Source organism: Cryphonectria parasitica (assembly GCF_011745365.1).
Source record: "Cryphonectria parasitica EP155 unplaced genomic scaffold M406scaffold_2, whole genome shotgun sequence".
In the NCBI taxonomy this organism is placed as follows: Eukaryota; Fungi; Ascomycota; class Sordariomycetes; order Diaporthales; family Cryphonectriaceae; genus Cryphonectria; species Cryphonectria parasitica.
This window is the reverse complement of record NW_024468910.1, coordinates 4,956,311-4,970,296: the sequence shown is the minus strand read 5'-3', so window position 1 is coordinate 4,970,296 and position 13,986 is coordinate 4,956,311. Positions and strand designations below refer to the sequence as shown.

General features: G+C 53.6%; 4 protein-coding genes across 4 annotated transcripts; 2 read left to right on the top strand and 2 right to left on the bottom strand.

Moving 5' to 3' along the window:
• Nucleotides 1–2,471: 2,471 nt before the first annotated feature.
• M406DRAFT_219610 (uncharacterized protein) lies at nucleotides 2,472–3,832 on the top strand (the record flags this gene model as incomplete). The annotated part of the gene is made up of 3 exons (XM_040915550.1): nucleotides 2,472–2,737; nucleotides 2,917–3,662; nucleotides 3,783–3,832. Coding segments are annotated over 3 exons (1,062 nt in total), but the record flags the coding sequence as incomplete, so codon positions are not given.
• An 882-nt stretch (nucleotides 3,833–4,714) lies between these two features.
• M406DRAFT_18890 (uncharacterized protein) lies at nucleotides 4,715–5,523 on the top strand (the record flags this gene model as incomplete). Its single annotated transcript, XM_040915432.1, has 2 exons — nucleotides 4,715–5,170; nucleotides 5,296–5,523. Coding segments are annotated over 2 exons (684 nt in total), but the record flags the coding sequence as incomplete, so codon positions are not given.
• A 1,372-nt stretch (nucleotides 5,524–6,895) lies between these two features.
• M406DRAFT_75740 (uncharacterized protein) lies at nucleotides 6,896–9,820 on the bottom strand (the record flags this gene model as incomplete). The annotated part of the gene is made up of 3 exons (XM_040925895.1): nucleotides 6,896–6,978; nucleotides 7,012–8,755; nucleotides 8,834–9,820. 3 exons carry the CDS (start codon nucleotides 9,818–9,820, stop codon nucleotides 6,896–6,898), a joined length of 2,814 nt encoding a protein of 937 aa, XP_040780213.1.
• Nucleotides 9,821–10,659: 839 nt separating this feature from the next.
• Nucleotides 10,660–13,576, bottom strand: M406DRAFT_100278 (family 66 glycoside hydrolase; the record flags this gene model as incomplete). The annotated part of the gene is made up of 4 exons (XM_040914905.1): nucleotides 10,660–11,083; nucleotides 11,147–12,299; nucleotides 12,358–13,032; nucleotides 13,447–13,576. 4 exons carry the CDS (start codon nucleotides 13,574–13,576, stop codon nucleotides 10,813–10,815), a joined length of 2,229 nt encoding a protein of 742 aa, XP_040780212.1. The 3' UTR covers nucleotides 10,660–10,812.
• Nucleotides 13,577–13,986: the final 410 nt, after the last annotated feature.

The window sequence follows — 13,986 nt, the reverse complement described above, 5'->3', positions numbered from 1 at the left end:
CGTAGTATCTCTTTCTGATTCATAATTCGCACACCTGAAACGCAACCTCGGCGTCCGGTCTGGTCTGAGCCCAAACCCCCATTCCCGAATCCTCCTCGCGCCGCTTATCGAGCTCCATCGGTCGGGTTCAACGGAGGTGCAGGCACGAGAAGAACAAAATACATCCTTAATCCTGCCTTGTTCTGGGTGAGACCCTTTGTGCTCAGGTGGCTTTTCAACCAGCAATACGATATATACAAAGCCTACTTAGCACGCTAAGGTACATGATAGATGGCCAACCTGGCTGCCTGGGTCGCCAGTCGGGCAGTAATTAAGACATGGCCCCGTAATTTGGGAATGGGAATGCGAATGGAGATTATCAGGAATCCGAAGCTATTCAAAGAACTAATTTCAGTTCTTCTTTTTTTTTCCTTTCCTTTTATTTCCGAAGAGCCGACCCTAGATCACTTTCGCCATCTCTCTCTTCCTCTTCGTTTTTGCACGGAACCACCGGAGCACGGCAAGAACGCCGAAGTCTCAATGCGTGGGAGGAAGAGATGGAGACCACTGGTGTGGTGGGACAGGTCAACGGAGTAGCCCGTACTGCCGAACATAGCTCGTATGTACGTACGTTTACGCCTACAGGATGTACAGGCTTATGCTTTCTTGTCTCGCCCCCTTCTCACCCCCTCGCCCCCAAAGAGTAACATAAAATTCTCTTGGATGAGGCGGAAACAACACAGCCTTGGCGCGTGCGTGACGCGTGGCCTCTATTTCTCCCAGGACATTATTCGACCGGAGGGCCAATCTCAGACAATTGAGGCGGGCTGAAAATATTACTGATCCACCACCATCTCTGTCGACATTTCTCATGCTGCTTTTTTTGAATGAAATATCTCGGCTCGGGTCTATATGCAGGGCTGTGCAGCCAGCTGCTGCCACCTTGAGATTATTGTCATCATGCTAATGGCCGCACGAAAGTTGATAACCTCGAAACAGATTCTTCATCCGAAAACTCGGGACATAACAAGGTACTGTGCATATCATGTCTCTGCGGCAGCATACCAGAGTAGATAGCTAAGTAAAGCCACTGTCTGTTTCCTGGATCTTCTTTCCCAGCGTCAGCCTCATCAGCCCTCTCTTCTCTCAGGCTTTTCCCCACAGCCTCCTCTTGAAGCCTTCTCCTCGGTGGCTTCTTCTTGATCTTTTTCTTGTCTCCTCAGAAAATCACCCCTCGCGAGTGCGATGGCTCCTCCGCAGGGCCGAACGTGGCTAAGTAGCGAGGTGTCAAACTCGGTGTCTCGGTCCGAGTTGCCAAGAGGACGGAGGACAGAGGGCGGACTGACCAATCCAGGAGAAAGTCGAGGCCTCAATCAGTAATTTTTGGTGGAAGGAGGCAGTCACGTCTTTGTGCTACATGGTACGATGGAGATGGAGGAAAGGTTCTCAGCGAGCAGCAAACTGATGTCGAAACCTCAGCACCGATCGGTGCCTAGGGATTTCCAGTGTGCCTTTTTTGTCGACTGTGGGGCTACTTTTACTGTGGAATGAGGCCAGTAATGAGGCCAGTCCTACCGTAGTCCGACCATCGGCAGTACGTACATGATAGTACGTACTATGGTCGTAGTGACCAGAAGAAGGGAAAGGCAAAGTGACAGTGCTATGCTATGTTGGCCAGTGAATATTGTTGGGGAAGACAGTTGTACAAGACAGGATGAGGTCTCTGGCCCCATTTCGAAGTCTTTTCCTGGTTGAGTCTCAAAACTCATCCAGCAAAATCAAAGAGAGAGAAATGAACAAGTCATTTGTCCCCCGCTCTGCAAAGAACATCTGCAGAAATCTTCCAGAAGGAAAAAAGAAAAGAGCAAAGAATTTGGGTGATCGTCACAGACCCTTGCTCCTCATCTAAATCCCTGCAAACCGTTGGCTCTCCCTCTATCTTTTTTTCTTTTTGCCCCTTCAACTTTTTTGAACCCCGAAAGCCTTATCGTAAACCACGACTGATTAACAACGCCGCATCCCTCGTTCAACAACAAACACACCAACGCACGCCTTCTTCTTTGGTTCAACACACAGCTGCGACGTTACAAACCTATACCGGCAACGTGTTACAACATTATTCCAGTCCTGGCCCGAACCTTAAAAAAGAAAATCAAATAAATAACCAGTGCCTCATCGCTGGGATGAGGAAGTCAGTAACTCTGTTATTACCGGCCTCGATCCCTCACCAAGTCCGGCAGACGCTGTGCTGCTCCTACGCCCTCCTCCTCTCCTCCTCCTCTCCTCCTTTGTCATCGCCGTCATGGCTCCTCCCACCCCGTCATGACCGAAAACGAAGCCGACCCCTCTCTACCTCGGCCGGCGTTGCCTCTGCCACTGCGACCGCGATTGCATCCGACGACCCTCGCAGTGACCACCCCCCCACCCGACCACCGCCATCAGACAACCAGCAACAGCAGGCCCGAGACCGAACGATCCCTGCTCTCCCCGTGCTACCCTACAAGTTCGAGACGGGCATCTCTCTCTTCGCCAAGCGCGCCCCAAGGCCATTCCCACCGCCGTTCCTCTCGCCGCCGTCGGGCTCCTTTAGCGATCCCTTGAGCACGCACCACCGCAGTCGCGACAGGCGGCCCAAGGTCAACGGGGAGCTGATCAAGGGGTGGACCAACGGCGACGACGCCGTCTTTGCAAGCGAATACTTTATCGGCGCGAATGATGGCGTAGGCGCCTGGAGTGCGCGGCCCAGAGGCCATGCTGGGTATGTACCGTGTCTCTCTCTTCTACTGTCGCCTCTGCTGCCTCCTCCTCCTCCTGCTTCTTCTTCTTCTTCTTCTTCTTCTTCTTCTTCTTCTTCTTCTTCTTCTTCTTCTTCTTCTTCTTCTTCTTCTTCTTCATCGTCGCCACGCTTACGCAAAATCGTCTTCTCTTATCTACCAGCCTCTGGGCCAGACTTATTCTACACTTCTGGGCCACAGCCATGAGCGAAGACGCTGCGCGGCCCCGCGGACCTGGCGACCCGGCTTACCGCCCAGACCCCGTCGCATACCTCCAGCGCGCCTACGAACTGACGAAAGAGGCCACCTCCGAACCCGACTGGCAGGGGACCACGACCGTGACGGGCGCCCAGCTGTTCTACGGGGCTCCTGAGGAAAATGACAAGGCAAAGGAAGAGGAGGATCTCAACATCAACAGAGGTGGCGGCGGCGTGGGCGTGGCGCCTGTGCTCTACGTGACGAACCTGGGCGACTCCCAGGTGATGGTGGTGCGGCCGAGCTCGGGCGAGCTGGTGTTCAAGACGAGCGAGCAGTGGCACTGGTTCGACTGTCCGCGGCAGCTGGGCACCAACAGCCCCGACACCCCCCTGGAGAACGCCGTGCTGGACCGGGTGCCCATCCGCGAAGGCGACGTCGTCCTCGCCATGTCGGACGGCGTCATTGATAATCTGTGGTCGCACGAGATCGTCGAGAACGTCACCACCAGCATACGGAGGTGGGAGGCCGGCGAGGGCACCGCCGCCAAGGCCAAGGTCAGGGCCAGCAGGCCCGAGTACGTCGACGGGACCGGCGAGATGGCCTATGTCGCTGAGGAGCTGATGATGGCTGCCAAGACCATCGCCCTGGACCCCTTCGCGGAGAGCCCGTTTATGGAACATGCCATCGAGGAGGGTCTGCCGAGCGAGGGAGGTGAGTAGAGGCCTGCTCTTCTTTTTTTTTTTTATGGACTTTTTTCTTCTTTCTTTTCTTTCTCTTGCCCCCTCCTTCTCTATCCATGATGATCATTCTGGTTGACATAAAGGGTCGCAGGCAAACTAGATGATATCAGTGTGGTCGCGGCGCGCTGTATGCGAAATAACGACTTTCAATGATCACGATTTTATATTATTATTTTTAATGCAGGCGGCGCATCGCTTTTGTGTCAGAGACAAGACACACATGAGGAAATCTCGTATTTCTCTTGGATCTACATTTTGACATTTGCTGTCTAATAAGGAGAATAACTGGTCATCGCAGGAGGAAAGCCTTGCTTTGTCTACATACAGAAACGGCGTCAAGGGGAACAAGGTAAGAGGTGGGACTGATCATATAGAATTCTGGCATCAGGGGTGGTTTTTTTTACTGGGTGTGAGAGGAGGAGGATGATGGTCGACGAAGGACAAACAGGCGTTTCGTTCTGCAGGACCAGATGGTTGGGTTTTTCTTCTTATTGTATTGTTATGTACTACTATGTACCGTGCAGTGCAGCATCAAAGTACATAGCCTCTAAAATAATCTCCCGCCCTGCTAAGGCAGCCAAGGCGCAGCCGCAGGCAAAATCATACTTCAAGGGAACGTGGGGGGCCCATGCCACTGATAAGCCTGAGCCGTCTGGCGCGATAACAAAAAGTTTTGGGCGGCTTCCCAACTTCGTTCTTTGTGACTTGGTAGACAAACTTGCGTGCAAATCACCCAACCTATCAGTCAATCAACCAGTCCACCAAACCTCGACAACCTCATCATCACTTTCCTCCTCATTCTTCTCCTTGCCATCTTTCCTAAGGACACTCACAAACCAATTGGGCCGAGAATCCAATCCTCATCCGTTTCGCAGATCGGCCCAACACCCCTTCTAGTACCAACGAAGAGAACAAAGAAGTCCCTCCTCGCCTTGGCCTCCATCTTTACCTTCCTCTTCCTCCTCCCACTCTTCCTTTCTCGGGGCCCTACCGCGCTGTCCCCAGCCCCAGCCCCAGCCCAGCATGCGCGGCAAACGCTCCAAAGCCTACCGCAAGCTCCTCAAGCAGTTCGAGCTCGCCTTCCACTTCCACCAGCCCTACCAGGTCCTCGTCGACGCCGACCTCGTCCGCGATGCCGACCGCTTCGCCATGGACCTGCCCCAGTACCTCGCCAACACCCTCCACGGCGAGGTCAAGATCCTCATCACCCAGTGCTCCATGCGCCACCTGTACGCACAGGGCCGCGAGCCCGGCATGGACAGGGTCATCGACAAGGCCAAGACCCTGGAGCGGCGCCGCTGCGGGCACCACCCGGACGAGTTCCCCGAGCCGCTGAGCACGGTCGAGTGTCTGGGGAGTGTGGTTGGGCCGACGAACAAGCACCGCTATGTCGTTGCTAGCCAGGACGCTGGGTTTCGGGCCAAGATGAGAGGGATTCCTGGTGTGCCGCTGATCTACATCTCGAGATCGGTCATGATTGTGAGTTTTGATTTTCTTTTTGGTCTATAGTATCCAGTTATGTCTGCAAAAACAAGGAACAAAATGGGAGAGGGAGAGAAGAAAAAGGGCACCCCTAAATGCTGACTGGTGTGACTCGAACACAGCTTGAGCCCATGGCCTCGGCCACCGCGAGGGTCGTGCAGAAGGGCGAGAGGGCCAAATTCCGCGCCGAGCTGAAAGAACCCGCCCAGCCAGGCGGCAAGAGGAAACGAGACGACGGCGATAACGAAGGTAGTGACGGTGATGAGAAAGAAGGGGGTTCTAAGACGGAGAAGAAGAAAAAGAAGAAGAGAAAGGGCGAAAAGGGCCCAAATCCATTGTCCGTCAAGAAGCCCAAAAAGAATCCACAAGTGCAACAGGCCTCGAGACCAAGACGAGAGGAGGAGGAAGAGAAGGGAAGGCCAAACGAAGAGGGGTCCTCGGAGCAGCCGAGCAAGAAGAAGCGGAAAAGGAAGCAGAAGAAGACGGAGGACAGTGGTGGTGATGGCGCTGGTGAGGCTCCGCAGGCTGTGGCGGTCGCGGGGGACGACTAGAGCAGGCATCTGGAGCCTCTCAAAGGGGAAGAAGGGCTTGGGGGGTTCTTGAAGAGTGTGGACTACCTTTCCGGGTGCATAGAAGCGCTTACAATGATACCATGATCAGTCCAGAAGGATTGTCTGCTCACTGACGCCTCTTCAGAAAACTTGAAGCCTTCCAACAACACAATTGTGACGAGGATTCATGATGTACATGGTGCCGTATCAGTAGCGCCAGTACAATATGTATCTATCCATCATAGATGGCCTCAAGTTAGGATGCGGTGTTTCATTCTATGGCTCCTTTCAAGGCGATTCAAATACATGGCATGCAAAGTATATCTTAACGCCAGCGAAATAAAACAATGCCGTCAACGCCGCCCTCCTCCTCTCATAGACAGCATCATTTCGCGACACAACGGCAAAGCAGAACATCAAAAACGAAAAGAAAACCAGACACAGACTAATCTACATATTGATCATTTCTTTCTATGTCCTAGTGTCGATCCGTAAACAAGGTCTCCGTTCCCCTTCATATCCTCCACAATGAAAAGGTCTCGTCAAGCACAGGTCGTCTTTTTGACCATGGTGTTTTCCATACGTTTTAGTTGCGATCACCACAAGCCCCGAGAACCGCCAAATTGCCCCCTCCTTCACAATGGTGGGGGTATGGACGGCCTCGTAGCTGATGGTCGTCAATTTCGTTGTCGTTTGTTTGGTGTTTGTGTGTTTTCTGTCAGCGTTCATGAGAAAGAAAGAAAAAATTAAGAGTGAAGAAAAGTGTTCGTCTTGTGGTATGGGGTTTCAGCAGCCCCGAAATAATCGTAGCCGAACAGCGAAGATCTTTTCCGTTAGTAACAATATTGGCAAGAATGGTGAAGAAAGAGCAGCGTCGTATCGCAAACAATGCTTTCAGCATGGTAGAGTAGTAGCGTCAATGATCCTGTCGGAGAGGACAAGTAGAAGACGAATCAGATAGGACCTGCGAGCAAGTCTCAAGAGAGAAAAGAGGCTCCGCAGTCGGTTGTACAAACTGCATCAAACGTTAGCGAGGAGGTCTGGAGGGAGGAGTCGAGAAGAAAAATACCCACGCCCTGAAGGCAAGCGCCAACTTGGCTTGTTGGGGAAAAAATTTCAATATCTTTTTTCTCTTTTTTTTTTTCTTCTTCTTTTTTTTCAACAACATTGTTTAGGTTGAGCAGAGGGACTTCGTCGTGGACTTGTGGATGACAGTGTCAAGATCCGAGTCGTCGCTGCCCTCATCACCACGGCCTATCGTGTCGTTAGCAACATGAGGAAGCATACATAGCAAGCACCGGATACCGCTGTTGTTCATACCATTTTCGCCATCAGAAGCCTCGGACAATTCCTCGTCGCTCTTGATCTCCCGAATGGAGAGGATAGTGACCCGGTTCCCAGAGTTGGTGAGATACGACTCTTGCTCGTGGTGGACGGTCGTGTGGCCATCACGCCACTCGTAGGTCGTGCTCTTCTTCTTTTTCTTCTCCTCCATGTCTCCATCATCATACAGGCGCCAGGAGGCCTGTGACCGTGGAGTCCGAGACTTGTTGTTGCGCGTGAACTTCTCACTGGCAAACGTCTCGTCGACGCCCTGGGGGACATGTGTATAGAACTCATCCTTGGCCGCCTTGAACTCGTCCGTCTCGCCCATGTTGGAGAAGTCGAACTCAGGATAGCCAGGAGGGGGAGGAAAGGTACAGCCATATCCATAAGGGGCAAAAAAGCCGTCATTGGCCCGAGAGGAATCGTACATGTCGAAACCAGCCTCAACAGGTGCGGTATAGCCAGAGAAGTCCCGGCGGGTGGTGGAGTCGCTGAAGTGGGTGGCAGAATCGAAGCCCGGGTAGAGTTGCTGGTCAGTGAAAGCACTGTAGCTGTCGTAACCTTGGTAGGAGACTGGATCGCCAGCAAGGTTGTATGAAGCATATGACCGCTGGCTAGAAGACTGAGGGTGGGATGTCCAGTAGTCATGGGCATTCTGCTGGCCCCCAAAGTTGTTAGAGGAAAAGGTATCAGTGCCCATGCTCATGGGCTCAGAGGTTGCAAAAGAAGCAGATGAAGTCGTCTGGTAGTAGGAGCCAGCAGATGGAGCAGGGCCGCATGAACCCCGAGGCATCGCAGCATCTAGGTTGGAAGCTGCCTCTCCGGAAGCCTGCTGGGCTGAGGAGCCCTGACGGAAGCTGGGAACACCGCGGCTGTACTGTCGACTCGAGGAAGCCTCCTCCGCCCAGGCCTTTCGCGAACTGTCGCCAAGATTCTCACTCAAGACGGCGCCCTCACGCTCGAGAGGACTGCCCGTGCTCTCCTCGGCAGGGTGACGGCGGGGAGGTCCGCGGAAAGCGCTAGACTTCTTGGACGAAAGATTAGATCGATAGCCGCTCGAAAGGCTGGAGTCAGTGCCATGAAGCAGGCTGCTCTCAGAGGAAGAAGAGGCACCGGTAGCAGAAGTCATAGGTTGATTGTCCTCTTTGTCCTTGCTCCAGTGTACCTTCTTCTTAGACGAGCTCACGTCGATGGCTTTATGGTCATCGGCGGGGACAGTTGAGCGGTCTCCAACTTGACCTACGCCTCCATCCTCACGCAGTAGCTGCTCACCAGCAGTCTGGTCTTTGGCCTCCACGGCGCAACCACCACCCTTATTGGAGGTCGGCTGAGCCTCTGAGGAGAGTCCCATACCAGCATTGAGACCCTTTTCTGGAAGGGGTTGCACGTGAGGAGGGTTATACGAGCGCGACGAAAGGGGGCGTCCTCCTTCGACGGAATTGCGAGCTTTCTCTGCCTCTAGCTGCATAGCCTTGGGCTCGCCGACGGGCGCCCCGCCTTCGTTGGAGCTCTCGGAGGATTTGGTCTTGGTCGACAGGGAGCAGTGCTGACGGATGAAGCTGTCGGAGTGCTTGACCTTCTTTGGTTTGATGGGGTCTTCGTTCTCCTTGCCGGGCGCAACCTGGGCTCTGGTCGTATCGTCGTCGTCATCCTCATCTTCCTCAATATCGCTCAGCTCAGCGTCGTGCATCTGACGCTGGAAAGCCTGTCGAAAATCAGTAGTGTTAGCGGGAGAAAGTAGGAAGGAGAAGGACGGGCCACTCTGGTCGTGAACACAACATACCTGATCTCGGATTGTCGCCTCACTTCCTATCTCACTGGCCTCGCGTAGACTGTATTCGAAGCTGGGTGAGACCTCGCGACAGGCTCTGCAGTAGTTGGGCGTAGGCACGTCGCCCTCGACAATGCGGTTGTCGCGATGGTAGCTCTTGGAGCGGATGATTCCGCATCCCCAGCAATAGTGGCGCTGACCACTCCAGTTGAGCGTCTTGCCCTTCAGCTCGCTGTAGATACGGCACCTACCACACCAGTTGGGCTGCATCTTCTGTCCCTCCTTGAGGGGGTGACGGCTGTGGAAGGTGTCGGAGCGAAGCTTGCCGCAGCAGTAGCAAATCCAGCGTTCGGCGAGGGGCGCCAGAAACTTGGAAACCTCTTTTTTCTTCCCGTGCTTGCCGAGCCGCTCGTGCTTGCTTCGGCGTGAACCCTGGGCCGAGGAAGTGTGCTTGGAGATCCAGGACATTGTGAGGCCCTTGAGTTGTTCAGTCAGCTCGCTGGCGCAGACGCCGACCGACTTAGACACCCTGATGGCAGGAGCATCGACATCAGGGGGAGAAGGGTCGCCCGACCGCGAGTGGCGGCGAGAGTTCATGACTGGAGGCGTAGCTGATGTGGTGACGATGGGGATGTAGTGGATGTGAACCTCGTGACTGGACGAAGACGAAGGACGACGCGTTTCCTCGCGCTGCTGACCTTTCTCGTTGTCTCTGGAGTGGCGCGTGGTGGAACGCTTGCTGGTAGCCTCCCGTCGAGATCGTTGTGAGCCGCGGTCTTTGATCAGGACTTCATCCGAAGAATCAGAGGCGATTACGTCGTTAGTGGGACGGTGCGAGCGTCCGTGGCGAGACTCACGGGGGACCTCAGAGGTCAGGTCGTTATCGGTGGCATGGCTGTCGTGCGAACGTCTCGAGTGCCGACGGGGTCTGCTGTGCTTACGATCACGATCATGGCGATCCTCCGCTGAGGACCGATGGTGTAGAGGCGTGCCTTCCATTATCCGCTCTTTGCGACGACGGCGACCGCCTCGACGTCGTCTGCGTGGTTTGTTGGTCTCGCGAACCTGTTCCTCCTCAGAAACGGCCGAGGTTCCCCTGGTTGTGCTACGTTAGCAATCGTATGCACGCCTGGATTTTTGCAAAGGCCGAGAGGAAATTCACTGTTGTTTTTTCTTGAGGCATGCCATTTGATTGAGCTTAGGCCAGAGGTTTCACTTCAGCTTCAGTCGATTGATCCTCTGGGGATGGGATGACGATTGGGTGCCACTGGGGGGTGTCTTGTCGAAGCTGAGAAAGAGATGACTTCGCAACAAAGAAAAGATTACAACGAAAACAAAAGTAGGTAGAAGATGGCTACTGCCAAGGTGCGCTCCAAGGTGAGGTAGTGCGCAGAGTCTGGGGGGAAGCACGGCTAAGGAAAGGAAGGGAGGAATAGCAGGTGAGGTTGTCCTGCAGGGACAGCATTGCAAATTCAAAAAAAAAGTTGGGGAAAGACAAGTCACAGGAGTGAGCAAGTGCAGAACAATAGGGTCACCTGCTGATAAGGGACTGCTATTGTGTCGAAGTCGATAGAAGTTAGATGAGCCTGTAGTATCGACAGGAGCAGCACGTAAATGCTGAGCAAGAAACATCAGCCGCCATCCAAGAGTTTCTTGCGAATGTACATCTTGATGATACAGTCCAAGAAAGCAAGAGAAGCTGGGCAGCAGTCCTGTCAGCACAGGAAGGCCTGTGAATGCTGTTCTTCTTGTGTCCTAGAAACAAATACTTTCTGCTGGTTTGTTCAATGCATGCCAGTGTGGTCACAGCCAAAGGGAACGAAGGCAAAACCTTCCATCAGAGGGATTTGTCTTCTATTGAGACTCTCAACTTTTTGTACATCGGCACCTTACCGACAACTTGTCCCTTCCTACGCCACATAAAAAAAAGAAAAAAGTAATCTACCTGTCATCTCCTTTTGTACACTGCTTTAAGCATTGCCAAGATCCACCTAGTCGAGTCGAAGGGTACGTGCACCTCGCTTCTTGACAGGCTTCTTCTTCTTGCTGCCCTTCTCAAAGGACGCCACTGAAGCGTGATCTCTGCCAAAGTTGTCCAGATCCTTCACCTTGTAGATTCGGATGATCCAGTTCTCGCTGGTGAACGCCTCCTCCACCACGTTCAGCGTCGGGCCCTCCGCTGGGAGACGGACGCCACGAACACGATCGGTGGCTTGTCCAGGAGGGAAGAGAGTGTTGTAGTTATAGTACGACATTTTGTACCTGCAGACATGATTAGAAACTGGGAGGTGTACCCAAAGGATGGGTGTGACAGAGAGTACTTACATCAATGAGTTCTTCATGGTGTCGGTGGCCTGATCATCCACACGGTATTCTCCGCGAGCGGTAAAGAAGTCCCGCTCCTTGACCTCTTCTGGCCATATGCCCTCGGCGATTCTCACCATCCAGAGAAACTTGTTGATGTCATCACCCGAGTAGCCCAGCAGACCGCCAAAGACGACAAGGACGTAGTCGACCTCGTGCTGGCGCATGATTGGGTAGCTGACCTCCTCGCGAGAGCTCATAGCCTTGCCCACCGTGGCAATGTGAGTGTTGTTCCAGGTGTTGTTGTCCACGAGCGTTGGTCTGTCAGCCATGCCGCCAATTTGATAGCCGTAGTCCCACCAAGACATGATCTTGGCGTCCTCCTTGGTGTTCTGTCGTAGCCACTGGTAGGCCTCGCGGTAGTCATCAATAATGTGCTGGCTGCCATCAGGCATCCTGCTGGCCAAGACCACAGATGGCGACGAGTACGCGTTGGAGGTCACCCAGGTACAGTGCATGACAAACATAACCAGGTACAGCGAAAAGGCTGCCGAGACCACAGCCTTGGACGTGACCCCGTAAATTCCAACAACCGGCGACTTCTCGCCCCAGGCCTTGGGCTTGATGGGCTTCTCTTTCTTGGATGCACCCTCCACTGTCTCGCTGGCACTCTCTTCTGGTTCCGGACTCTTAGCCGACAGGTAGTTGTCCAAAATTTGCGAGACCGCCATGGCGGCGGTGACGCAGACACAAGGGGTGAGAGTGAGCATCAGACGAACCATCACACCGGCGAAGTAGCTGGCCGTCACGGCATAGGTGATAAGGAAGATATGCTCATCGCCCAGCTTGTCGAAACACAGGTAGACGCCAGCAGGGAACAGCCAGATGAGCATGTTCAGATCAAAGAAGAACGCGGGCCAGGCGGTCGGCTGGTGCTCCGAGACGGAGGCGATGATGGGGATATGAATCTTGGCGTATGAAGTGTCCCAGAGCGAGTAGAAACGTCCACCCCAAGACGCGATCTTGCCAGTCTTCACAAGAATAATGTTGATGGCGAGTCCACTAATCAGGAGCCCAATGAAGGTTCCGATTCGGAGCCTCGAAACCTTATCCTCGGGTAGGAAGTTGCGAAGGTAATCGACAGCGGCCATGAACTGCAGAAGCCCAAAGACACCTTGAAAAGATAAGGATCAGTACCACATTTAAGATCCCGGACAAGGGTGTCAACTTACCTAGGGCCGGGAACTGGTCACTCGAGCTGACAGGCAAGAAGTTGATGAACGGAATCTGCATGCTGCCCAGCATGCCAATGGCATACCAGGTGCTGTATGCAACATAGAGTCTGGGGCTGTATCGTCCCGAAAGGCAGAGAACGAAGGCGTGCAGTGCAATAAGGTTGGTAATGAAGGCGTAGCCACCCCAAGAGGCAGCCATCCAGTCGTAGAAAAGGGCGCACAGGGCACCCCACATCATGGACCCCTGCTTGACGGCCCTGACCCAGAGAAAGTAGGTGAAAACCAGTAGGAAGATGGCAATAGCCTCGTTGTCATAGCTGCCTGCGACTGATCTAGAGATGTAACCAGGTGCAATGCCCATGAAGACAGCAGCCAGCAGGCCGGCCGACTGGGAGGTTGTCATCTCATTGGTCAGGAAGTAGGCGGACAGCGCAGTCAGTCCGGAAAATCCTGGTGCGAGAAGAACGCAGATGTTTCGGATGTCGACAGGAACAGTGAGGAAACGGAGCAGGTGGTAGATGACGCCGCTGGTGACCATCAGGCCGGGATAGAGAGTTCCTCCAGTGACCCGGCCCAGCGGGTACCAGGTCCGATCGTCGAACCAGTCCCAGAAGTTGTAGAATCCATTAGCTACCAAGTATTTGGTGGCTCTGAAATTGAACCAAGGATCGACTATGTAATAGAGCTTTTGTTAGTTTGTTGATCGTTCTGGTAGGGAAGCGAGCGAGGGAAAACAGCAGCCGTCGAGTGGGGGAGTGGAACGGGTGGCTGAGAGGATGGGAATGAGGGCCACGTCGGCCAGTTGCTGGAACTTCAGCGCGAACAGGAGGGTAAACGGACATTCCTGTTGTCGTGTCAGTATTTGGATCCTTATTAGAACGAGGAGAGGGTGGGAAGATTGACATGAATGACTGATTCGAAGCCTATAGAAGGAGAATCGTTAGCACTGTCACTTGTGTGTTCTGTGGCGCAAGAGGCACAGAGAGCATCGCAGCCAACAGCACATGGCTTCTTTTGGTGTCGCCAATCAAGCTGGACTGTAGAGGGTCTCTGGGCACGGGAGGATGTCGAAGAAGGTAAACTTACGAATCACAGAGAACAGTCTGCTGGCGATAGCAGCAGCAGCAATCAAGGAGAGGATGACGACTCTGAACAGAGCTCTGGAGTTCTGGCCCTGGGCGCCTCCAGATAGAACAGAGTCGAGGACCGACGCCATGTTGGGCTGGGTTATTGGCGACCAAGAGGAGGAAGAAAAAGCAGGCAGGGCCTGGGGAGGAAAAAGAAGGGGAAAGGAATCAATCAGTCAATGGTTGTGTGTCGTTCCTGACCACAAACAAGACTTTCCTAAATTCCATATAAGCTCCCAGAAGTTGAGATGCTGGAAAGGACACAGTTGGAGACTGACGAAGCTCTGACAGGGGGGTGGGTCCCACACCCGCGGCAGCCAAGACCTCGATGCAGGGGCAGGGTTTCTAGCTCCCCAGACCCAGAACCGTGGTAGTCAGTTGTCTGTACTATGGATGGTACTATGAGAGGCACAAGCCACCTGCTGTTGAATTTCGTTCAGTCTTTTCTTTCGAGCTGCGTTGGTCGACACCTCAGGTCACCATACTCTGGTTCTCGAGA